We start from the raw sequence: 25765 nt of genomic DNA, 5'->3' as shown, positions 1-25765 counted from the left end.
AACTACAATTCTGACCAGACATCTGATTCCAACTTTCAGTCCTTGACCGTTTTCAGTGCTTGCTATGTATCCTCCTTGAGCATTGTTATGTATACTATCATAATTAAAATCCTCATGATCCTCACAAATAGGTCACAAGTAAACAGGAAGTGTTTGGACTTGTGTGTGGACCTTTGTGGTCTACAAGTAGTTTTTAGTTTGTATTTTGTGAACTGCCACATATTAATTCATAGTGGTTCAACAATATTGGTTTTGAGGTCTGAGACTGATATTTTTGCAGTGAGCTAACCATGTCCAATTTAAAATTTGTAACATTGTCATGACTCCGGACAGTCTTGTGTCTTGTCCAGACAGAGATGTACCTGAAAGAATATTCACTTGATAGGCTGCTAAACCTCTCTAAAATGTAACTCATCAATAGTGTGGCAAGAGTAGTGCAAGACAACTGACAGTCAGTCCATCAGGGTGCTGATGACCTGGGGATAGCGCGAAGAGATAATTGGGACAAGCTTTCACTGAATCCTTTTAATTGCCTCAGAAGAGATCCATAATCATCTTATGATTTAAAAAAAAAATGTTTTTCGTCATTGTCATGTTAAAACAGGTAAGAACGTAACCACAAAGTGGTTGGAAGCACACTGTTGTGCAATCCATCAATGTATGCTATAGCTTTAAGATTTCCCTTCATTATGAGTGAGGAGCCGTGTTCGAAACCACGAAAAACATGGCCTGATAAAAAGTGCACAAATGTATGAGGATGTATGTAGGGTAAAATCTGTTGGAGCGCTAACTCCAATCTTCTTCTCACTGATTCTCAGAAACAGCCAGGACCAGAAGATACACTGAGGACGGTTGTGATCCAGGAAAGGAGGCTCCATGTCGGGGTCCACAATGGCTGGTGTTTCCTCGACAATCCCCAAGTGGTGGTGCTGGAGCCCCTAGCCTCAGCGGTCACAGGCCAAGCAGACAGCACCTCCAAACAGAGCACCCTGGTTAAGGACCGGTGAGCAGAGGAAACACATGTATATGTCTACCGTGGAGCTATTATTTGGAGGCCACAGGAGATAGTGGAGCATAATTCAGTTGTCAAACAAAATGCAAAAATATTTTCAGGGGTGCTTATTTTTACACTATTTCATCAGCCTCCTCCAGGCGCTGGTCCTGTTCCTGATAGGCAACTGATTTAAAGTTTGTCCTGTAAAGTCAGCAAAAACTGTATTTTTGAAAAATCTAGGTTGGTAAGATTTTGTGTATAATATTGGTTGGAAGCTGTCTGGAAAAAGTGACACATCTTATCGTTCCCTGGTGTCCATTTGCTTCATACTTTCCTACTTTCCCAGACCACGCTATATATTTGGTGTGTTTCACATATAGTGGGTGGAGAGCAGTTTTTTAATTTACTGGTGCTTGTTTTCTTCTTTGTCATATGAGAGGACAGCAAACGCACTCCAGCTTTGGTGGATGTGGCAGAACTCCACAATGCTGCCACGTGGTTGGTTGTCTGATTGTTGATACAGTTGTCCTGTGATATTAAGCAAAAAAGTCTGAATATGCCTCAACACAAACCTTCCTTTTTTAGCTACTTCTTTTATGCCACACATGCAAACCTACAGGTGGATGACAAATTAAAGGAAAAACCTGAAGTGAGGGAAGAAACATTAGACTGCAGCTGCTTCCATACAGGGCACGAGGGGTCTCAAGGTTTGATGAGATTCATATGCCATGGCCTTTACATTCACCATATCTCAACCCAATTGAACACCCATGGGTTTTTTTGGAGCAAAACAAACACGGTTTTGGCCATAACTCAAGAATTGAAGCTGTAATTATGACATTTCACACACAATGACATGTTTTACCCATAAGGTCTAAGGTCATAATGTTGGCTGTAATTCAACACCATAACTCAGGAACAGGAGGGGAGATTGTGACCATATTTCACATATTTCACGGTAGGTAGGACACTGAATAGGTGACGCTTCTGAATCAAAGGTCAAATTGTTTTTTAGCCATAATCTAAGAATGAATTGGGCGATTCCAGATTTCACACACATGATCACTGGGACGACACAATGAGTAAACAATAATTAGCACAGTATGCGCTTTCCTCCATCCCGTCCATTCTGCCTTTCACTTCCTGCCTCATTCGTAACGTCGAATGCTTTCTGAATCACGTGACTGCAAACAACATCTTTTCATAGTAACCAAGTACATGTGTACCTGTTGTAGCCAATACATCTATGATAATCCTTAATTAATCAGTTCAACTATGTATATTCACTGGAATCATACATATGTATCAAGATGGTGACTTCTATTTAGCCAAAAAATACACTTCCTCACTATCCCTTTCATTTAATTCCTTCCAAGTATTCACAACATCTATTAAATGAGTCTGGACCGACATGGATGTAAACTGCAACTAGACTGGTTGGTGGAGGCAATCAACCGTGGGGCGGCCATTCTGGTTTTTCCAAATTTAAAATCTGTAAACCTTCTTCTGTGTTTAAGGTAACATGAGGCCGTACATACAAATCAATTCTTGATTATAATGTGGATCTGTCATGCCTGGCTGATACCTGATCCTGAGCTTAATAAGGTCAGTGTCTTTACAGTCATCAAGCCAAAAAGCTACATAAAAAAAACATAACATTTCTATACTATGTATTGGTTGTTGCATGGATCAAAGGTTATCTTTCTATCAAATTCCACCCACTTCAACTGAAATTCGGTCAGTAGCAGACAGTCAAATAGAGAATATAAACTTTAATGATGCAGGTTAACACAAAATTACATTTTAAATATAATGTTGTAGGAACAAATATATCATTTACATTATGCATGTGACTTTGTAAGTAGTCCATTGACCTTGCTCAAAGAACAAACACTGCATTCTTGATAAGGCCTCACACGTCCTCACCCAACCCCAGCCTCATAATTTACACACTATTCTATGCCATACAGGTGTCCACCCCCATAAAACAGCCTTGCAATACATTCCAGTGCGCGTTAGTACTTTATAACCAATCAAGGAGATATGGCTCCTGTTGCCTTTGCCCCTGGGTTTTATTGAGACACCATGACACTCAATGCTAACCTTGTCAAAGTGGATCTGCTGGTGTAAGGTCACCAGCGTCTGCATTAGATCAGCAATAAAACACTTGGATTGAATGGCTTTAGCATGTCAGATGCAGAACAAAGCCGGAGAAATACAGTGCCACAGCCGGAAACCACCTGCACCACACATCACGTAGAGATCCTAAATCTAGTTTTAACTCCAGGGATGAGAAACATTAAATTAAATGAATACTTTCAGAAAGTTCATGTACAATTACAGTATTCAGGCATATTCCTTTATTTTGTTAAATTCAGGTCCTCAGATTCGGGATCAGAGCTGGTCATTGCACTTTGCTAATGGATCAGTAGCGACTGCAAAAAAGCCTGATCCCTTCAGATATGGTGTTTCGTAACTCATTGTACTTTGGGTTCCCCAGCTGTCACAAATACCCCATTACACCCCGTTAGATCACTGGGAATATTTTCTAATATAAATGTTGTGAGCGAGCAAACCTTTGGCCAGCACAAGTAAACAACAGCCAGCATCAGTGAGTCATTGAGCAGAAAAAAAAAAGGTTTTGTGTCTATTTCAGCAACATTGTGCAGGTGTATCATGCCTGTAACTTGATCATTTTCCAGCAAGTTATGAAGGGAGGATATGCAAATCCTGCCACTATCAGCCTTCTCTCCACAGATACTATACAAAATACCACAAAACCGCTACACAAGATGTCACAAGTAACCATTAAAGAATAGCTGTGAGGTATATTTTCTTATTCCGTAGAGTTTCAGAATCATATAGTGATAGGTTAATGGAAAGTTGGAGTTTCACGGTTCCTCTTGGCAAATTTATTAGTATTTCCCATTTTCATATTGTAAAGTCATAATTTTGATGCTTTACTGTGCACAGCAATTTTCGTGCCTTAATGATGTCCTCCGAGAGGAAATGTGCTTGTGCTGACAGTACTGTCTGCAAAATACCTAATTGATTGAAAGCATAATGGTATGCACACACATGCTGTTAATTGAAATCAATAGCATTATATCCTTCCACACCTTTCTGTCAGTGCAAGGTCTTTCATTTAGGCTGTGGCCCTCAGTATGATTACATGGAATATTTTGTGCAGTTTCAGGAAATAATGATGCATAGGTCTTTTGTGTAAAAGGAATAATCAGACAGAGAGTCCAAAATGCCCAAATGCTGTAAAAGTCAACAGGTGAGACACAGACAGTGAGAGATGATTTTTTTCAGTGCGTATATGAATCAAAATGTATTGTGTTTGCTACTTCACATGAGACACTAGCTGATGTGGTGATTACGTGGGTGATTATATGGGGTGTATTACAAGCATGAGAACGTGTATACAAAACATGCAACTGCATTATCAACACAATCACATGCTAACCAACAATCTGTGCTCAATTACTGTATTTTATGGATAGCAATAATCGTCATCACCGTCCAAATAAGGCCAAACAATATATGATATGCACTTTTTTGTTTTCTTTGTAGAAGAAAGAGGGTTAAAGCGGTTTAGTATGTTAACACCAGTGTAGGCAATAATTAGGATGTTTGCCCTTTTTTGGGTGCTGCCAGTGAAATCTGACAGTCTGCTTTGCTTGTGTTCTGCCTGGTGCTTCCAGACAGCAGAGAAAGAGAGAAGAAAATGAAAAAAAACAAAAAACAAATCTGAAGTGCTCGCCTGTTCCATTCTCCAGAGAGTCCATGAAGCGAAAAAAGAAAAGGCGCTCAGCCCCACCTCGTGACACTCCAGCACTCCACAGTATGCTCCCGCCTATGGTGTATGCAAACTGTGAATGACGAATACCAAGAGTGCTGTTCCACTGCTCACACAGGAGGCCAGTGCTTGCCAGGGAACATTCAGCATGCGAGTGTAAATCCTCCAACACATTGATTTCTTTTCCCTTTAATTAAAAATAAAACACTATTAAAAGAAATAAAGGGACTAATTTGAGTGAGGCATTGTCACGTGCTTTAAAGCCCTTACTAAAAATAAGTCACAAATGATCTTTATGCGTGTTCCACCGTAGCTTCTTTCCTTGCCTCTCTGGTGCTGTTTACACCTGGCATTTACATGCGTGTTGGGTGATCTGATCACAAGTGGACAGCTCATCAGTTCACACCTGGCATTAGACTGCGTCTCCACATGCGTCTCGAGTGACAACTTGTGATCGGATCTCACTTCCCCGCTCTACATGCAAATAACCATGTACATCATTTTCCATTTGCAAAGACCAAATGTGTTGTTTTTTTAACCTGAATTTACTGACAAGAATTAGGTTGACGATGATGACGATTATTGCTATTCATAAAATACAGTAATTGAGCACAGATTGTTGGTTAGCATGTGATTGTGTTGATTATGCATTTGCATGTTGTTGTGGTGCCTTCTTGTTGTTTTACACTTTAATGCGCGACTTTGTAATTCCGCTTATGCAGAGGACGTCAGTTGAGTAGGCAGTCCTTTAATGTGGCCCAGGACACAATCGCGTACACACTGCTAAAGACCACCTATGAATGTGGTCTGAGCGATCGGATCTCAACACATCTTGGGTGCACTCACACCTGTACTTAAAGCTGTCTACTTGTGATCGGATCACTCAAGACGTACATGAATGCCAGGTGTAAACAGAGCCTCTCTCTCTTAACATACCCTTCACAGCTTCACCATATGTGGGTGTGTCTCTTTGCTCTCTCCTCAGCTCGGCAAAATCATCCCTCCCTCAGACACTGGGCCTTCGCAGCAGCTTGGAACTCCGGCTCACCAATCATCGAGCATTGGCAATTGTCTTCCAGCTGGAGTTTGTCTTCTCCGCTCCAATTGGCCGAGAAACGATGGTAAGAGGGATCCACAAACATACATACAGTATACAGTATAGTAGTCCTAAACCTGAAATCAACCGCTTGATGAAATGAGGACAAACCAGATGTCTTCACTCACCCTGAAGTTCTAAAACTCAAACAAGGTCTTCAAATAATATATGTAGAAAGACACCTGCACACACACACTGTCCTCTTTTCATCCTTCCTTGGACTATCATTCCATCCATCTCTTGCTGTGTCTCCCAGAGGAAATGACTGAAGGCACCCTTGGCCACAAGTCCTCTGTAAACAAACAAGACTGAAAGAAGTATGGATAGAAGGAATGGAAGTGAGGAGAACAAATACAGTCATGATGATGTGACCTGAGCTGGCAGCTTGCTTCTTGCCTTCACTGTTCACTTACCTTCATGTGGAGGTTCATCAAAGTGTGGGTCTTACATTGAGACAACTTCCCACCCTCTCTCTTAAAATTTTGCAAAAAGCTATCAATTACTTCAATACTTCTTTTGAAAAAATACACCTTGATTAAAAAGATACTACTTACTTGAAGAGAGGTTTGTCTCTGTGCACGTTTTCTTAAAGTTGCCTTGTGGAGTTTTCTTGTATCGTATTCCTTGAGCTCGAAGAAATGTGTTGTTTTAAGAATTTTGAGTCCTGCATTATTTACATCCATGTTTACTAAGTTGCAATCTTCTTTTTCGCGGCCTTTGCTGGTGCATTGCAGCATATCTTGGTGTGTTACCAGCATCTGCAGATCAGCGGAATAGTATCGTCCCTCATGGAAAAACAGCTCCATAGCACTACTAGAGGTCAAAAACTACACAGGGAACCTTTAACTGGCGTAAGTTAGGAATTTCCAGGCTTCCAGGCTTTACTTCTTTTTGTATTCTCTTAAACGTTTGCGTTTAACACAGTGAGAAAAAAAGCAAAAAAAAAGCCTTCAAACTCGTCCATCTTGAAATGAAGTCTTTGCAGTAGAGAAAAATGTCAGCAAAGCTATGATTCAAATGAGGAAATATCTGATCAAAGAATAAGTAAACAAGACTCTGAACAGACATTCAATGCCAGTTTTTCATACTCGGTGTTGCAGACATGCTTTGGTCAGTATTCAAAAAGCATTGAGGTTCACTACTTAGACCTAGTCAGAAAATCTCTTTAGGTCTCTTTGACATATCACGTTTTCAGTTGAGGTGCGTGAACATAAAATGACTAGAATTTAGACATAATCTCTCTTCACTTTGCAGTCGTCTGCAATGGTTGACAGTAATTAGTAATCAGTGTCTTGGGCTGCTCGTCATATAAAGTTCAACATCCCATTATGTTGATTTGTTGATGTAATGGGCAGATATTAGACTTCAATCAAAAATGTAATAATTGTCAGTTATTGTTGTTCAGTGCTAATTTGGATATTATTGGTATGATGAAGATTGAGTTTAAGTTACATAATTTTCTGTAGAGCATATAAAGATAATATTTTTTGGAAACCCAAAACCTAAATCTCACATTTTTGATGAGTTTTGTGTGATGATGACGGTCTTTCAGAGACATGCCAAAAGCTTTTGCAACCATACTGCTGTGATTGTTCAACACAAGTATCTGCAGCTTTTGTCCATAAAATTTGTCGTTTAGTTGAATCCTATTTTGAAGTGCTGTCATGTCTCCCTTCTGTCCATATGAATTACATGGACCAACAGCTGGCACCTGTTACAGATCGACACAGTCAACACGTCCCCGGGGAAATAATTTCTAAATTCAAGCCGCACCACTTAACAACAGCTCATGGCATGGAAAACCTCAGAAAGACTGTGGTGATTATGTGTGTGGGTGAGCCGTCAACACTTAATGCATACCAAGGCTGGGCTCTCATTGTGTTACCGTGTGTTGTACTTTACACAAGCAGGGGTCACCAGATCACCAATTAAAGGCAGCAGAAAACAACCAGCCAATCGGCCATCTGAGCACCACAGTACATTTGCATTTATGTATTAATTCCCCCATTCTTACCTCTGCAACCACTTGGCAGCCATCATTCTGTTGTAAATGGACAGCCCCCCCCCCCCCCCCCCCCCCCCCCCATCTATTATTACTGACACATAATAGATATTGTTTAGGGAAAAAAACAAGCTCATCATCATTTGTTGAATAATGTTCAATCTTTTATTAAGGAAATCAAATCCTGATGTTACCATACCATGATCTGAATTATCCCCGAAGACTTTTCTTCTTTTCACAAGTGAGGAACTATATGCCTGTTATCTGAATATTGCAATAAACACTGCCTATGGGGAGGCACACATATAGGCACAAACAAAGAATTATTCAAATTGCTTCAAATGTTTTTGCCATCAATCTCCTACACACCTAGCTTCTCCGCAGAAGTCCTTTTTGGGGGGGTGTTGGTTTACTTTGCTCAAATGCTTAAAATTATTTAAATTATATCTTATTATAATAAAAAGAGGATGGAAAAAATACGAAGGATCTACAGCCATGCTTGTGATTCTCTGAGCAGCTGAGGTTGATGGGAATGTCATTAATTCTGCCTCTTTTGTCACCATCAAGGTATTGGACAAGTTTATATTTTGACCTGATGACAACACTAGATGACAAGTCAGGGGATAACCAAAGTTATTCCAATTCATCCTGAGGAGGACAATCCATCAAACAGTTGTCGAAACATTTCACTCAAAGCTACAATGAGACATAATCTGTGAAGCGCTTTGGTCCACTCCATTTACAAATGACAACCTGCTGTTGGCACAAGATTAAATGACCGGCCGAACACCCAACTGACATTGCTACACTGCTAGCGTGGCTAAAAATCATCTGACTGCATGCTCATTTTGAGGGCATTTATTTCAGTTGTCGGTTTGGAAATGAACTATGAGTGTACGTAGAGTCTTGGGCCTACTTGTACCCTACTAGTGGCGGAGACTCGAGGCTGATATGCTCAAAAGGAACAAGGCTGCATGACATGTTGTCTACCACATCAAAAATCCAAAGTTGGACATGCTGCTTTCAAAGTGGCTGTCTTTGATGGTGGAAAAAAGAAGCTGGTTGTCATAGTGGGGAAAGAGGTTATAAAGCTGAAGTAGTACTTGTAGTTGGCACAAGAGATTAATAGCAACAGGCTACAGAAAATAAAACATCGTATTTGCCGTCAGCGTGCAGGTATGTGTTATGTGTATGAGCTCCTTGAAACTGTGCAAATATGTGTCAGCCATTGTTCAGAACTTTATTCAGGTTTCAGCTGCACTCTGCCAGTCTCTTTTCTGAAAGCAAACTGACACTCCACTGCTGCCAACATGAAAGCGACTGGTGCAGTTCAGCAGTGAACACAGAGGGAAGGAAGGAAGGAAGGAATATGAGGATTATTCAGCATGCTTAGGGCTCTGCCAATTGTCACATCTATTTGGACATTTCCCTGTGTGCTTGTTGGTTTTGCGAAGTTATAGAGACTGGGCAATGCAGACCACCCTTATCCCACCTAATGAACACACTGGCTATTGGTCTTGGTGGTTGGTCAATCCCTCCAACTCCTTGGTTCAGACCATATCTCAACAAGTTATGGCCAGGTTTCCATGTTTCATGTTCCCCAGAGGATGACACCTAATGTTTTTGATGACTGCCTGATCTCTTCTCTTATGCCACCATTCGGGCAAATTGCACACAGGAAGTATCAACATCTAATGAGCCATGATCTTTTTTGCGTGCATTCATGCTCAACAAGGGATGAACACTCCCCATTTTGGACACTTCATGAGCTCTCCTATTGTGCCCACCAGCCCTAGTCCAAAATATCAACTCTGCACACTCTTAAAATCTAACGGACAGATTGCCGTGCAATTTCTTGAGAACATGCATGCTCCCAATGGGATAAACTTTCTTTTCTTTTAATGAAAAAAGTTCACTGACGTTGAGAAATCATCCCAGAATAGCTCGGCAAAAACTGTTGTGTGGGTGAAAAAAGAAAAAACATCTCCTACCACACTTCACCACCTTCGTCTTCTGTGGCATGAATGTTTGATGAGGTGAGAGATATTTAGCAGGTGGAGAGTAATTTCTGTCGGTGTGTGGGAGTGGACTGTGTGTGTGTGTGTGCATATGTTATTTGTGAGAGTTAATCCAGAGCCTGATCTGTCTTGGGTGCTGACTGATAAGGGTTTGATACATACTGCCTCCTGAAGACGGCAGCAGCCATGACACCCTAAATCTCAACCAACCACCCACTGCCTCTTGCAAAAGCCTCCCGTATTATCAACTGGCTGCAAGAAGTTCAGTCTCTGCGTCTTCAGCTACCAATAAGAGTGTGACGGGACAGTGTACATGTCCCTGCACTGTCATAGCTGCAAGAAATGTGATGTTTTTGTGGTGTTATAGCTGTGTTGAGCTGAGGTGTGCCTTCACGGCAGACAGCTGTACACTGTCAACAGCACTTCACAGCACTTGACACCACTTGTGAACCACAAATATGAAGGTTCATGTCTGATTGCCGCACTTTTCAGGCAGGCCCTTGTGGAACTGTACCAGTACTTAAACCTGCAAAACTCAGATCAAGTTGCATTAAATGGAATATAAACTTGAGTGCATAGTGCAATTTAATTGCAGTTATATTCTTGGAAATGCAGCAGTGGCTTTGGCCTTCGACCTTTGACCTTGGTGTACTCTCTGGGGCCATTCAGTCAAAAACAAAACATGTCAATATTTTGAATATGACTATTGGCGGCAGTGTCTGTACTCTCGCTTGTTTTGTACGGCTGGATGTGGAATTATGGTATTTAAGATAAGATAAGATAACACTTTATTGATTCTAGATGGGGACATTAGGTGTTACAGCAGCACAAAAAACAGACCAGATAAAGATATAGAATAGGTTCAGCAGAGTGAATGAAAAAGTAAGTAGAACTACACCCTAAATCTAAATTAGACAGATTTATACAGATAAGTAGAAGAAACTGAACTATACGTGGAGAGAAAAAAAAAATACAATTAGTTCAACATAGATAGCTATATACAATATCCGAGGCTAGTTTCGTAAACATACTTTGTGAGCATTGATATAATATATGTTTAAAAAATATACTTGCAACCAATAGTGCAGTTTCCTGAGCCAAGAAGAAATTGAAATGGAAGCTGAAACCGAATTACTGAAAGAAGTAAAGATGTCATTTTTTTAAAAGGGGTTGAAGTTTCAGTTTACGTGTACACACTGAATGAACTTTCAAGCTCTGAAAGGAATTAAAGGACAAGCAATGGAAGGTAGTATAATAACATGTAATATATATATAGTATATACACATATGTATAATAAATGTGAAAAAGATGTTAAAAGAGTCAAATGAAACACAATATATATATACATAGATTTATAGGATAATAGAATAGTATGCAGTCGTATAGGAATGCTGTATAAAATGAGATCACAGCATATGTAATAGAATGAATTCTTCAGAATAACCTTCTAGGTATTCAATAATACAAAAGGCTTTGTTGTGCTGTCTGGTCTCTAGTGGCAGTGGGCACAAACAAATGCCTGAAACACCGTCTTATTTTGTGTGTGGATTCACACGAGCGACACATTCAGAGTCCCTTATAACAGTGCTAAACCTGTTTTCTATCATTTCCCATGTTGCTGCCTCTGACTGTAAACGTTGCCACTAGATGGTGCTGTGTAGTGCGACTTGAGAGAGCTTGGATGGGTGGAGGGCAGGAACATGCAGTCTGCCTTACTGTTGTTCTTTCCTCTGATTAAATGGAATTATGTTTTTTGATGTATTCTGAGGGGGCTAAGGTGGGTGAAAAGAGTAAAACAATTTTGTTGAAATCCCTTCTCTCTTAAAACATAACCGCTGCAATCCAGAGGCAATCACTCAGTGCACTGAGGCTGCCTACATGTTTCATCCTTGCTGTGTTGAAAAGCCAGTCTGCCTCTCACTGCAAGACAAAGAACAAGGATGGCCTCCTTTTACAGAATTGCATTGCCCTCATTGCCTTTGGTTATGAAGAAAGAAAATCATGCTGTGTCGTCATTTGTCCTCTTTGGTATTTTCTGATTTTAGTTATGATTGGGTTGCTCTCTCTGTCTTGTCTCTCTGTGTCGCATGCTGTCTCTCTCTCAGAGCCTTTGAGCGGACTTCTTTCATGCTCCTTAGCAGTCAGAGAGATGGAGATAACAATTTAAATTAAGGAGGCTGGGGAGAGGAGAGGAACTGGGAATTTGTCTGATAGGCTGTTCTCAGAGGGTGTCTGGGGTCAACGAACTTCAAATGATCAACTTTTCTTTCAGTCAAATACATCATGTCCACTTCCTGTCGTCTTGCTCTCCTTTTGCTGTTCCGGTATTTCCTTCTCAGTCACTATTCCCTCCCTCATCAAGGGCTCATTGTATTACCCAGCATCCCGCTCTGTGCTTATTCCAGGAACTCTGTCCTTCTATGTCCACTCCAGCTACATTTTCCCACATCACTCTGCTGCCTATTGAAGAACAAACAAAGCTCTGGACAAAAAGAAAGGCAGGATGAAAGTATGCTCCGCTCGCTGCTGTGCTCAGTGATTCTGATGCTCCGAAATATTTAGATAATGGCAGCCTTAATTCCCTGCATCTCCTACCATATTATTATTGTGATTGCTCGTTTATGTAGTGTATTGATTTGTTGTATGAAACATGGTATTAATTGGATTTGATTATGTAATATTACAGTTTGACTTATGCACATACAGATCCATATGAGGGATTTAACAAACTCTATGAGGTAAAGGACAGTGCCCTTGACATACCTTTGACTTTTCCCATGTAGACTTAAAGGGATGGTTCAGAAGAAGCTAGTTCCATTCACCTCTGTTGTATTGGGGTGGAGGTCCGCTTACAAGCCAGAGCTAAGTCATTTACTGCCATTCTGACGTTTTGATGATGACGATGACTGCCAATGATGGTTTACAGATACATGTGATGAGTTAATCATAATGCAGAAGCATGCATATGCACGGCTTTATACATGATGACGAAAGGAATGTGTATGCATATTTCTGTCTTTGTGTGAACCTTCACGGGGTTGTATGTATCAGGCCACATTAGTCAATGAACAGCTGGAGAAAAATCAAGGCTATTCACATCCGATTCCAGAGACCATCCTTGAACAAAAGACAGGGGTTGATTTTTAGTGTTGAATTCCAACATGTCCCTGTCCATTAACCAACAGTGCAGAAATGATCCCTCTCTCATACAAGTCACAGGACCATTGATAAGAGCAAATACTTGTAATCGCTCTTCTTTCAGCTCCTTGACATACTCATCTATTTGAGAAGTGAGAAAATGGTATCCATCATAGTACATCAAGCATTCAGTTATCCACTCAAAAGTGTAAGTGGCCGCCTTCCCCAGTACATGATTTACTAACTGTGAGAATACTTGGGCCACTGACAGTTGACGCGAGGCGACGATGGCTCTCCTAATTGTGGTCTGTCAGCGCCAATTTAGCCCAGCTGTAACTTCATCCGAGACATCTCTGGCCTCGATCGCCGCCTCTCCTCAACAACCGTTAGCTTGGCACCGCTCATCAATTGAGCCATGTAATACAGTTGCATATGGCTTAATGCGAGACGATGGGACTTATTGTTGTCTGCCTTCTTCTGCTGACAAGCACTAGCTCATCGCTAATGGAGGGGCCGGTCCAGTGGAAGCGGAGGCAGGAGGCGCCGCTGGGCCGCGCGGCTTTGTCCTTTTGCCAGGAAACAATTTGTCGGGAGGCGTGATACAGCTGCAGTCATCCAAAACACTGACACAGGGAATGAGTGACTGCTCGTAGGTCATAGCCTCAGAAGGATGGAAGCAGAGGAGATAGATGGATAGACAGAGCTGGTGGGAGGGACATGCAGAGAGGAGATACTTGGTTCCATCCTCTCACTAACCACCACTACGCTTCTGAGAGACTGTCAGACGCCAATCACATCCTCGGAACAGTAATTGGCAACTCTCCCGGGCTGTTACACCACAGCAAACTTTGGTTGCTGAAAAGGATGTTGACAGTTGTGATACGTGTCACGTTTTAAAATGGGTTCTCCGTTTGAGTAACTGGGCCAGCGCACAACCAGTAATGAGTGCGTCACCCGCGCCATATGTTCTTGTTGTGTCACCTTTGACCCTGACTGGGCTTGGTGAGTGGCACAGTCGATTACTGAGCGTCTGAGGAAGTGTAACTATTACCGCACGACCTTTAAACATGCTCAGTGTTTTGCCCTTTACTGAGCTCTCATCTGGATATATGCAGACGTGGGACTGAATTTGGCAGCATGCCCGTTTCCCGTATGCTATATAAAGCAACATTCTACCAACACATCATCAGTCATCAGTAAGCCAAAGATGTTTGTTGTGGTGGTCACCCTCAGATCACACTGGGCAGCATTCAGCCTGTTGTCTTATTTTCTGTATGTGGTTTAATTTAAAACTACGAACCAAAAACACCTGACGGCTGTCAGAGGGGCGACCGAATCATTTCCAAATAACTGAAACTGATGAGTTTATACAGAAATCATTGAGAGCACTGGAGAACATCCTGCTACAGATACAAGGCTGGCATGGGGCAATATATTGTATCAGAGCTGGAAAGCATTTTATCCCAAAAGCGACTTAATGCATGCAATGCACCATTTTAACTAGCAAAGCAAATCACTGGGCTGTTATTTCCTTAGACCACACTCTTTTGGACCTATAATGAAAATGATAAAAATACAATCTCTAGCCTAGACTTCTTCACAAACCTATATGAGGATTTACCACTCGTAGATTTTGTTCTTAGCTACATGTATAGATATTTTGGAAATAAAGGTTTGCTGGATCCCACCAATGTCATAATTTGCACGTGCACCTGACTTTTCATTTCATGAATGACGCTTACTTTGTCATAGTCTGTATTTTTTCAAAAGTGGCTCAGGCCTTTATTTAACTTCAGAGTAGTAGGCCTTATAAACAGATTGATTGTGATTGGAATTAATTAGCTAGTGAAAAAGAGCATAGGCAAAACTCACAGGGCAACTGCTAGGTTTGTTGGGTGACATGACAATTGTCGCTAGCAGATTTTATCAGCCGAAGCTAGCTTGCTTATTAAGCTAACATTAGCCTCATGAGTTGTTGGCTTTTTAATGTTTCCAGCTGACTTATTTTGAAATGGAAATATGCACTTGGTGGCTACGTACATGACAGAGCCACTAACATTAGCCTGCACCCCTTAGAGTAGCATTCAAGATTGGCTCCCACATGGTGGGGAAATACTACATAGTGGATTTGCTAGGCCTAAACAGGGTTTTTTTAATGTAATGTGTAACAACACAATAATGTAGCCAGACATGCTGAGGAGAAAAACATACTGGTTAAAAGAAAAAAACACCATCCAAACCTCCTATATACAGAGCATTGCTCTCACTACAGCCCCATGCACACTGTGGAGAAATCTAAAGCTTGACAGGCCTGCCGTGCTGTCAGAGTTGTGTCTTGTCTCTGTACCTTTACAACAGGTGAAGTCACTCTGTTTAATGTGTTAACATTTGGAATGTTTTTGTGTTCACTTCAAAATATAAAACTATATTCAAATTAAAAAATAAATACTAAGCTACTCCGTCCGTTGTATTTTGAAGAAACATTGTAAATAAATATCTACTTCATACATATCGCTAACTCTTGACCGATGGCTCAGTAACTGTGTATTCCGCGAGCATGCATTGTATGTGGTGTTTCCATTAGTTGTTTCCATTAGTTGAGATATATAACAAATATCAGCCTCTTAATTATCTATTTATGCCTTGCTCTCTCTCAGATGTCACTGCCAGGGGATGGAAGATAAACAGTACGTGGAGCAGAAAGCAGTGACATGGCTAGTGGCTGGGTTTATTAAAGGTGTTGGTGTACAGCTTCTCCTCTGTGCCACAGAGACTCTTGTTTGGATTTTAATTGGCTCACCGACAGGTACATGCTGTATAGATTGTTGTGTGTTTTTCCTGTGACTTCCCTTAAGTGGCTGTGTTGCTGTGTGCACTCGTGTGTGTGTTTGTGCATTTGCACGGTTATTGTGGGCCCCTGCGGGCTTTAATGATGTTTGCTGAATGAAAAGCATCTTGTGAAGCTCTCCCCAATCACATGCTCATTAAAATGCCCTCTTTACAATGACACTATCCCCTGAACTTATGAACCCCTCCCTTGGTCTTAGTTTCCTTGACTACTTACGTTACATGATATGTGAACACTGTGTCCTCCCACTGGTGTGGACCCCATCCTCAAAGAAGCCAGTTATATTTTTGTTTGGTTCTGATCTGAAATGTCATACAAATGTTAATTAAATGTTAATCAAACATCTTAAGCACAGTAATGTCATCTGGATTTGGAAGTGATATATTTAGCTGATTTGTGGCCTATTCTGGAGGTCATTCCTCCCTGGAGGCCCCTTTTCCTTTCTCACAATGAGAAGAGAAGTTGAGGATAAGGCAAGGGAGGCTACATGCCGCAGAGACAATATTTCGCCCGCCTAATTAAAATGAATGTCAGCTCTCCCCCCACTGAGAAGTGCATCAATCTCCCGATGCGATAGGCCCAGAGTGAGTCTTACCCTGTCAGCGCCTGCCAGCAGTGCTATCCTTCTCCAGACCAATGCATTGCCCTGGCAGCCAGAGAGGCAGTGGTGATGATGTTTCTGCATCTAATGGTTGCCATGTGGATGGCCACCTCAGACTGAGGCCCTGCTTCAAATATTTTTTTTCAGCCCAGACTTGAATGATTTTCATTTAAAGCAGCAGTTGTATGAAGTGGTCAGTGGCATTTTGGAGTCATTTGAGGCCTGAGCAGCTGTAGAAAATTCAGTTTTAGCCAGTCCACATAACACATTACAACTACAGTAATACAGAGACAAAATGCAGTTTTTGGGTCGTAAACAGTCGTAAAAAATCTAGTAGACCTAGTGGTAATTCTGTTTTACTGTTAGAGACTCAACAAAGGCATTTGACTAAAACATTTGTCTATTTGTTCTCCTGCCTGTTCCCAAAGGCATTAGACTTTTGTCATTTGCCTGTTGGTAACGCAGCCTCTCTGCCCTCCAGCATCCACTTTAAATGGTGTGATGTAACAGGTTTCAATTTCAAATCTGAAGGCAAAATACCTGACAATTAAGTTTAGGCCTGTAATATCCCATTTATGTATTCCTTTATATATTTATTTAAAGGTGTGTATTACATCCCACACTAACTCATCATTTTCTTACTTTCCTTTGACAAAATATGCAAACTATGTTGAATTGGTTGAGCCAGACATGTTAGGCTACAGTGCTTCTTACTGTATTTGCAAAATGTCAAGTCGGGACTGTATGTGCAGACCAGATCAATACCTGCTGACTTCAAGTTTGACAGAGCTTTGATATCTTACAAAATGTACTCGTGCATCGAAGATGAAAATATCATCACAAGGTTCATTTGAGACTGTAGATAAGATATTATGTCGACAAATTCTTATGGAAAAGGCAGTCTTTGCTGCACAATGTGCACCTAATATAGTTTATTTTCAGCAAGTGATTTGGCAGTCATATTTCATTTTTCATTTTATCTCCAGGTGATTTAAGTTCTTATCTGAGGTAATCATCAAGTACCTGAGATAATCATTTGAGGTATTTTATATAATAGCTCTCAGTTAAATGCATTCCTGTTATTTTAAATTAGGAAGCTGCTGATGCTATTTAGACTTTCATAACATGTATGTCTAAATATGAATCTCTCTTTCAGTTTGTGGTACCTTTGTCTACACTGTGAAAGGCAAACCAGACTGCAACGGTCTAGCCATGCTAGTGACTCTCTGAGGCTGTAATGGAAAGGAAAGCATAGAAAATTATAAGGTAGATAAATGTTGAGGTCCAACGTTTGTTTTTGATCCTTGTGGTGACGTAAATGTAAAAATGGTAGTGGTTGTCATGTTAACATGTTTAACAGGGAGCACAGCTCAGGCTGATCGGAATGTCATTAGTTTTGCAGGTAGTCACAAATCAGTTCATCCTGTGAGGAACAGATACTGTCTATACTATATAAAATATCATTTTACTCCGGAAATGTCATCCTGCTGGTGGCGTTAGAGGAAAAGTCGGGAGATCGCCAGAGTCATTGCGATCATCTGGGGTCTGTGACCATTGGTGCAGAATGTCAAAGCAATCCATCTCATATTTGTCAAGATATTCCAATCTGGACCAAAGTGTTGGACCGACCAAGCGTTGTTAACATCCGTAAAAACAAGCTGCTAGTGTGCCTAAAAATCTGTATCCCGAGCAATTATTTGGTCGTTGTCTAAACTGTTATTTTCTTAATTGTAGAAAATCTGCCAATGGGTTTAAAACATTTCACTACAGTATATTCCACTACAAATTGTTTCAAGAATGTTCCAGAATAAAATCTAATAAATATTAAATCCTGGATTAGAGATTAAACGATTTGTCAATTCCATATGCAGTTTAACCATCATAGCTATGCACATCTTCTGTCTGTATTAATACTCAAGTTTTTTTTAGAGGAGGAGCATCCCGCTGCTGATAAAACATGTGCACATTCACAATAAATTGGCCTGAGCAGTGAACATGCCTTTCATGAACATCTCCTTGAAGTTTTGCCGTCAACGGAGGGCTAGATCTGAGACTGAGCGCAATTCTTTCCGAGCCCTATTTGGCCTTGGTGAGCTGAATAGAGCACAGTAGCCTGCTGGGTTCATTTGGACTACTTGAGCAGATAGATGAAAATGTGAGTGGTTTAGTGCTCTTAAGTTAATGATCTCAGTGCATGTTCCCTCACTTCCTCCAGGGCATCTCATTGTGGAGAATAAGTAGCGGGAGCTGTGGGCCGGTGCCTGTCACAGGGTCTTGGCTGAAATAATGACTTGAACAGCCCAACAGACTGAGGTAATAGTAATAACTGTCAGACTCCGTCTCCCATCAATGCTCACATCCCCCTAATTTAGGATTAATTCCTGCTGTACTCTAGAAAGCTCTGTGTCGCTGAATGTCATGTCGTTTTCTTTGAGCTTCTCCAGAATTATGTCCCTGCAAACTGCTTTATCTCAGCTTATCACAAACATGGCTTTTTTTATATTTGGACATTTTAGGACTTTTGAAATGAGCATTGCAATAAAACAGCACTGAGTTGGTAGTGTTTCTTAAACTAGTGCTTTTACTTATATGTGTATGAAGATACTTTTTTTAGTTAGTAAGTGGTGGTGAAATGGGGTTCAACTCACCGTCTGTCACCTTTTGATAATTTCCCCCTCTCCACAGTGTCCCCCCCCCCCCCCCCCCCCCCCAAAAAAAAAAAAAAAAAATTGATGATTACCTTTCTTGCTCCAGGTTACAGACATAAGACTTCTGTTTCCACCCCGTAGTATGTTTGAAACAGAGATTTTTTTTTTATTAGTGTGGAGACGCTGCAGCATCATATTTTACACTTCCAAACAAGGTTGATGGATTCTTCCCTTAGAAAATGCTTTGCCAGTTGGAGCAATTATGTGTGCAGTGACATCGCCTGTTATTGTTTTCAGTACAACTTCATGAAAAAGTTTGCTGCTTCCTTGTTTTTGCCTCGGGCTACTGTTTCTATTTTTTTCTTCCAAGTGCACTATTGAAACAAGTGCTCGGCAGCTCTCAGAGTGAAAGTTAATGACTCTTATTTTAAATATAGCCTTTAACACTCAAATCAACAGTGTAATCACACTTTGGGGAAATTGCCTATTGATCATTCCGCCTTGTCTGACATAATGACCAGCGCCACAACAGTTCTAAAAGCAACTTTTAATTCAAATGGCAAATTCCTTGATTAATTCAAATGTTTGCCCAAAACAGTGTGAGTGCGAGAAGTCATACTTTATTTCCTCTGAAATATAGTGTCATTGATTTGATGTCTCATTGCTGTCACCAACAGGCTTCGCAATTGATTAAGACTCACTGAGTTACTGTGGTGCTCAGAGTGAGTCGATGTGTCTGACCCTCCAGGCCACTTTCTTCTCACTGGAGGCCCTCAACACATGTATACATCAGCTAACTACCTCCTACAGCACTGTATCCTTACCACAATGCCATTAAACCACCTACACCCACATGCCGATTGATCTCCGCTGTCATATAATCAAGAAACTGCATATTGTCGCCCTTAATCTCACGTATGCCTCCAAACACCGCAGGATTACGCGCATAATGTGAATTTTCTGCCCGGCTTTGAATGAAACTATTATCCATGTTTGTTTACTCAAACCGCAACTAAAGAGTCTCTTTGAGATTCCTTCAATCCTGTTGTTTGCCAGCCCAAGCTGTCAGCGCTCTGTGCAGTTCATATGTAGATCACGCCGTTCCAAAGCACTTTAAAACCGCTGAGCTGAAGTCATGATAGTGATTCATGTCGCTACCGGCTTTGTGTCTCAAAGGGAGTTCTTATTTTGTGCGGTGCATGTTTAAGTGAGATCGCAGAATTCTGCTTTTGAGAATGATCCTCCATTTTGACAAGTTATTACTTCCCCAGTCATGTATGTTCACTTCACGCGTGTCTGAAGACATGTAGTTGCGGTGAAACATGGAAAGTTTCGCTGGGTGTTTGGCGCTCAGTTTTTTTCTTTTCCTTTTCATCCTCACTCGCGGTTGCTCAGTGCAATTGTGAACACAGAGTCATTCCCACTTTCTTATGATTGGAAGACTGAAAGTGTGTGATAAGCATTGAGTGTCGGACAGATAAAAGCTTTTTCCGGGGCTATAGGCGTCCCTGTAGAAGAGGCCCCTGATTGGTCCTTTGTCTCTCTCATTCTCTCAGAGCTCAGTCGGCGTCTCTGCTCCCGAATCATCCCCGCAACTGAATATATTCATTGAATAATACAAGAAGTGAGTGTTGGGTCATGTGCTAGACACTAATTTTGCTCTTTCCCTCAAGTTCTGTGGGAGCAGACATGTTAGAGACAGAGAGTGCTTGAAAGAATGAGACAAATTAGATAAATTGCCTCACAAGTTTTACTGGCTACTCCCTGTGCCATGAAATGATCTTTCTATAGTTGGATCATTTTTACAAAATCATCACTTTGAAAATAGACTTGTTTGATTGAATGTTTCATATAAAGCATCTTATTAATTCAACCCCATGAGATGGGAAAACAGGCAATGTCTCAAAGGGAATATACTGCTATCTGGTTTATGGCTGCCATATATTTCTTAAGTCACAATTCAAAGAAATAGCTGTTAATGTCTGTGCTTCTTGGGGGTAAAATTATAGTCTGAAACAAACTCCCTCTCGAGTGGAATGGAGTATTGATCTGCATCTGGGGCCGCTTGAAATTTGTGAAGCTTTGAAGAGGTCTTCTTAGATGTACATACAGACGTTTAATGATAAGACTAGGTGCTCTCTGTTTATGTCTCAGACACAGGCCACGGCAATATTCTGTGTATGACTGCCCAAACTGCATGTTATAGTCTTCAAAGCACAAATCGAACAGGCAAGACCAACGCCTGAAGAAATAATAGCTAGTGAAAATGGCAGCCATGCAAGTTTAAAATATGTGTTGGGTTTAGATCTGGTCATTTGTATTAAAAAAAAAAGTGCATACTCGCATTTGGCTATTGTAAAACAGGGGCCTGCCATGTCTTTAACTGTTACACCTTTAGCACTTTTAGTTCCCGCTGTAGAGCACTTTAAGTTGTAGTGTGCAAAATGTCAGCTCCATTAACCTGAACACTTTACTTTGGGCTTTGGACAGCAAGGTTACTTTGCATAATATATGATAATCTGACATTTTGAAACTGCCCTCACCAGAAAAAATGAAGACAGCATTGGTTGTTTCTTCAAAAGCCTAAAATGATCAGTGTTTTTGTTTCCCCGACAAGCACCTCTTGCGGCCGTGTGAATAATGACGGTTGACTGTCAGAAGTAAAGGCAGACGCTGCCTGGCGTTGTTAGAGTCAAATGGTTGTATAGTTAGATATGGCGTAAGGGCACTGCTGTTTGCGGGAGCACTCAATGAATCAGAGCAGCGACGGGGATTCTGCTGAGACAGGTAATCCCCTGCCATTAATGGTTTAATGGCACCCGACTGGACGATGTACATACATACATTGTCGAAGTATTTTGCTACTTCATCCTAAGCGGATGGAGTTTGCTCAGTTGTCATGGAGATAGATCAGTTGTCATCGCATGAGTATGGAACGCTGGTCACATGATAACCAGTGGTCATACATGGAAAGGAGATTGTAGCCCATTTGTTCAAAGATGGTCTTTGGCGTGGGATGTGGATGATCTTTCTCCAGCTGTCCACTGACTCCTGGTTAAAGACTTTGACCTCTTCCCAGTGGATGCTGTGACTGGTTTTGGTCTTCTGTTCACAGACAGCTGCTGGTGTTCATTCAGTCTCTTGTCCAGGGATGTTTCACCAGTGTTGTCTTCCCTATGGTTTCCTGTTTCCCTCTCTGGGGTGAACTACTGTATATCACTATGAACTGCCCGGTTTCTGTGGGCATATAGAGCTGTGGTGGCAGGGAGAAATAGAATAGATGAATCAATAAAGAAAAATAATGTTGTCTTCATCTTGTATACTCCACGTGGAGCTTACTGGAAATCTGTTTTTGTCCAGTGAATTTTTGATATTATTCAGCCTGGTGAAGACATCGTTTTGGGGCCGCTGTCCTTTCAGCTGTGCTGCTGAAAGAACAGCTGGTTCTGAGGACAGTGACAGCTGTAACAGAGTTTGGAGTTTCAAGTCTGGTGTGAATTTTGGGAAGTCAGACCCAGAATTGGATTTCTTTTTTTCCAGTTGCAACAAACCCTGTTAAGAGCAGAATGTGGTGCCATTTCATTTTACTGACGTCATGCTTTAACAGCATTCAAAGAACACCCCTGTGGGCACAATCTGCTTCAAGACCTCGGGCTGTTTTCCATATTACCATCCAATGGACACTGCATGACATTTAGAATAAAGACGATACATATATGAATGATGACCTATGGTATTGAACTATGTTATTACATGTAAAAAAAAAAAAAAAAAACTGTGCTCAGGGGAATACTTTGTAATTGTAAGCACTGACTAAACCATTATATGATCAGCTTTGTCTTGAAACGATGTGAAGTAGCAGGCTCCTTATGTATTCAGTACTGTCCTACCTGTGATTGATTACAATTGTCTGAGGCTGACCAGTTTATTAATCGATTCTGCAAAACCTCAGAGTCCCCTGTGGATGATTTAAAGCAAAAGGCTTTTTTTTATTTTACCTTGGATGGCTGTAGTAGAGGTGCAGTGGGACTGATTGTAAATCATGTTCAAACACCACAAAGCTGCTCCTAAACTGTATGTGTGACCTAGTATTTAGGCCCATAATGTATTGACCCTATTCTCAAGCTTCTGATAGCTTATCAGGGTGTCCCATTTCACATGTCTCCATTATGTCATGTATGATTGTGCCTGTATTTTAGTTGTTTTTTGAATAAACTGAACTGACCATATAGAGTTGTGTAAGCTGTGGTAATATGCAAACCCACTGCAGTTTCAAAGCTTTGTCCTATTTGACCTATTTTCATTTTTCTTTCTAAATAATTTAAATGATTTAATGAGTACCATAGTGATTTAGTTAATATGGCGAATGCTGTAATTGATTATTTATATTTGCGCACCAGTAATATATAATTCATTTGCACTTTAAACTCAACTCTGCAATGTCTGACTAAACCCTAGAAATGCAGTAACTGCTAATCTACTCTCTAATGGTAGTTTTTCATTGGGCTGCAAACTGCTGCTGTGCCATGCTGTGAGCAACTGTCATCAGAGTCCCAAATGCTGCATGGCACCAACCATGTTCCCATATGAAGGGGATGGTATAGAAAAACTAAACTAAATCTAATGTATTGTTTGAATATCAGTACATGCACATACACAACACATGTCGTATTGATTTGGAAAAAATCTCCAGTATGCATCGGACCAGTCTACCTCGCATACTGTGTCCCACAATGCACAGCGCTGGCGGTGGTTTGCCATTAACGTCATTATGTAAAACCTTCACTTATTTCACCTTAGCAGTCCAACAAAATCTGTTTCTGAACACGTTTGAGGCGAGAAATAAGCAACCCAGTTACTGAATCTTCACTCAAATTAGATCTACAAGGCCTCACTGAAAAGTTTGACTTTCGTAAGGCAGTGGTACTCCATAATAATATAATAATACCTGCATAAGAGGTGCCTGATGGAGGGAAGTCTGAGGTGCTGGACCCTTCCAAAACCGTAAACCGAAGCCTGGCCTAGCATACTGCAAAATAAATTGATTTGATGGTTCCATACTGCATACTAATATGCTGTATGTACTGCATACTGCATTTGTCGGTAGTATGTAGTAGTTGGTTCTGAATACAGCCTGAGTCCGAGACTGTCACAGGTATGAAACCTGGACCTGCCGCCACTGACCCCACACATGACTCCTGCCACCATTGGACCTGTATTTCACGAATGAGAGCAATTTTTGAATGAAAGCCATCACGAATTGAAAACTCACCGCTAATATTACTCTGGTACAGCGGTTAGCAGCACCTGGGACCTGGTTTACAGTGGCACCCACTTAACAGTTGTGTCAGTCCTGAACAGGAATATTTCTAATATAATTTATAACTCAACATAATAATGAAGTTAGCTAAAATATGCTAACTCCTGGCCTTGGTAGAGGTAACTAGTTAAACAGGCATGCTGACATTAGTGGCTTACATTAGAGCAGACAAACACTGTTTAATCCATTCCTTACACTTTTGTTCTTGTTGATGTGTTTTGGGGAGGCAATAAAAAACACAGTATGGCTCTTACTAAAGCCCCTTAGCACACCGCTTCAGTATATGGAGGAATCCAAAGCTTTGCAGACCTGCGGTGCCTAGGTGCAGTTGCTATGATTGGACAATCACTGTTTGTGAAATGGAATATGGTATACCCATGGTGAAATAAAATGTTTAAAACTGTTTTGATCGTTGTTTTGTTGTATTTTTATGCTTATAGTGGCAGTATTATTGTCATATTGTCTTGTCTTATTACTGGTTGTCAATTTGCTTTCGATAAAAAAGAAATACACATTAAAGCAAAATGTTCTCCTAAATCCATACTTGCTCATGCAAACTAATGAAAAATTGATTGTTTTGAGAAAGTGACAAATAAGGGAAGCTGTCCGTAAAATATTGGACCAACATCATGAGCACATTGAAACAGGATTGTAGGCCTGGATCTGGAAGCAGAAAAAGAGTACAAGACTTTTACGTTAAAGAATATTCTCTGTGGTGGTACGAAAGGATGAATCAAGGTTGTTTCCATATATGATGACAACAATAATAATCATGTCAGTATCTGAATGTCCTCTAATCTTGTGTATTTCTCCGTCACACAGCTGTCTGCCACCTCCACATCCCGAGCGGCCTTCTTGCAGTGCCTTCGTTGGGGAATTTGGTGCCCCTTTCAGGAGCCAGCTGACTGGAAGCGGGAAGAGATACAGCTTGTTCTGCAAGGAGGTGCAAAGCCAAACCCTCAAGGAGTCATGGTCTACAGCACAGAGATGTCTGCCAAAACTCAGAGCCCTGCGCCACTCTCAGCTCCAGGCACAGCACAGGTAACACAATAACACAGAGGAACGTCTTTGTCGAAGGAACAAAATGTAAAGAATGCGTTGAGAGGTGTTAAGACATGTTGCTGTTTTCAGCACTCACACAGATGTTTCCCTGAAGACGAAAACTTTTGCATTTTATAAAATGTTTTTTGGCATTATGTGGTGCATTAAGATGTTTGATAAGTTGTCTCTATTGGCACTACCTATACAAGGTCAGATTACATCATCCTTTGAAGCTCTGCTCTGTAAATCATCATCA

At 40.9% G+C, this 25765-nt stretch overlaps 1 protein-coding gene across 1 annotated transcript in view; it reads left to right on the top strand.

The window, feature by feature from the left end:
- The window catches only part of nphp4 (nephronophthisis 4), a 161219-nt gene that overhangs the window by 59665 nt on the left and 75789 nt on the right, over positions 1–25765 (top strand). Inside the window, exons 8-10 of the mRNA XM_070909736.1 lie at positions 819–1003; positions 5782–5917; positions 25291–25509. Coding sequence (XP_070765837.1) covers positions 819–1003; positions 5782–5917; positions 25291–25509 — 540 coding nt within the window. The remainder of the gene's footprint in view (positions 1–818; positions 1004–5781; positions 5918–25290; positions 25510–25765) is intronic.

This window comes from Enoplosus armatus, chromosome 8, assembly GCF_043641665.1.
Source record: "Enoplosus armatus isolate fEnoArm2 chromosome 8, fEnoArm2.hap1, whole genome shotgun sequence".
NCBI classification, from domain to species: Eukaryota; Metazoa; Chordata; class Actinopteri; order Centrarchiformes; family Enoplosidae; genus Enoplosus; species Enoplosus armatus.
The sequence above is the reverse complement of the archived record's forward strand: the minus strand, read 5'-3'. Positions and strand labels throughout refer to the sequence as shown.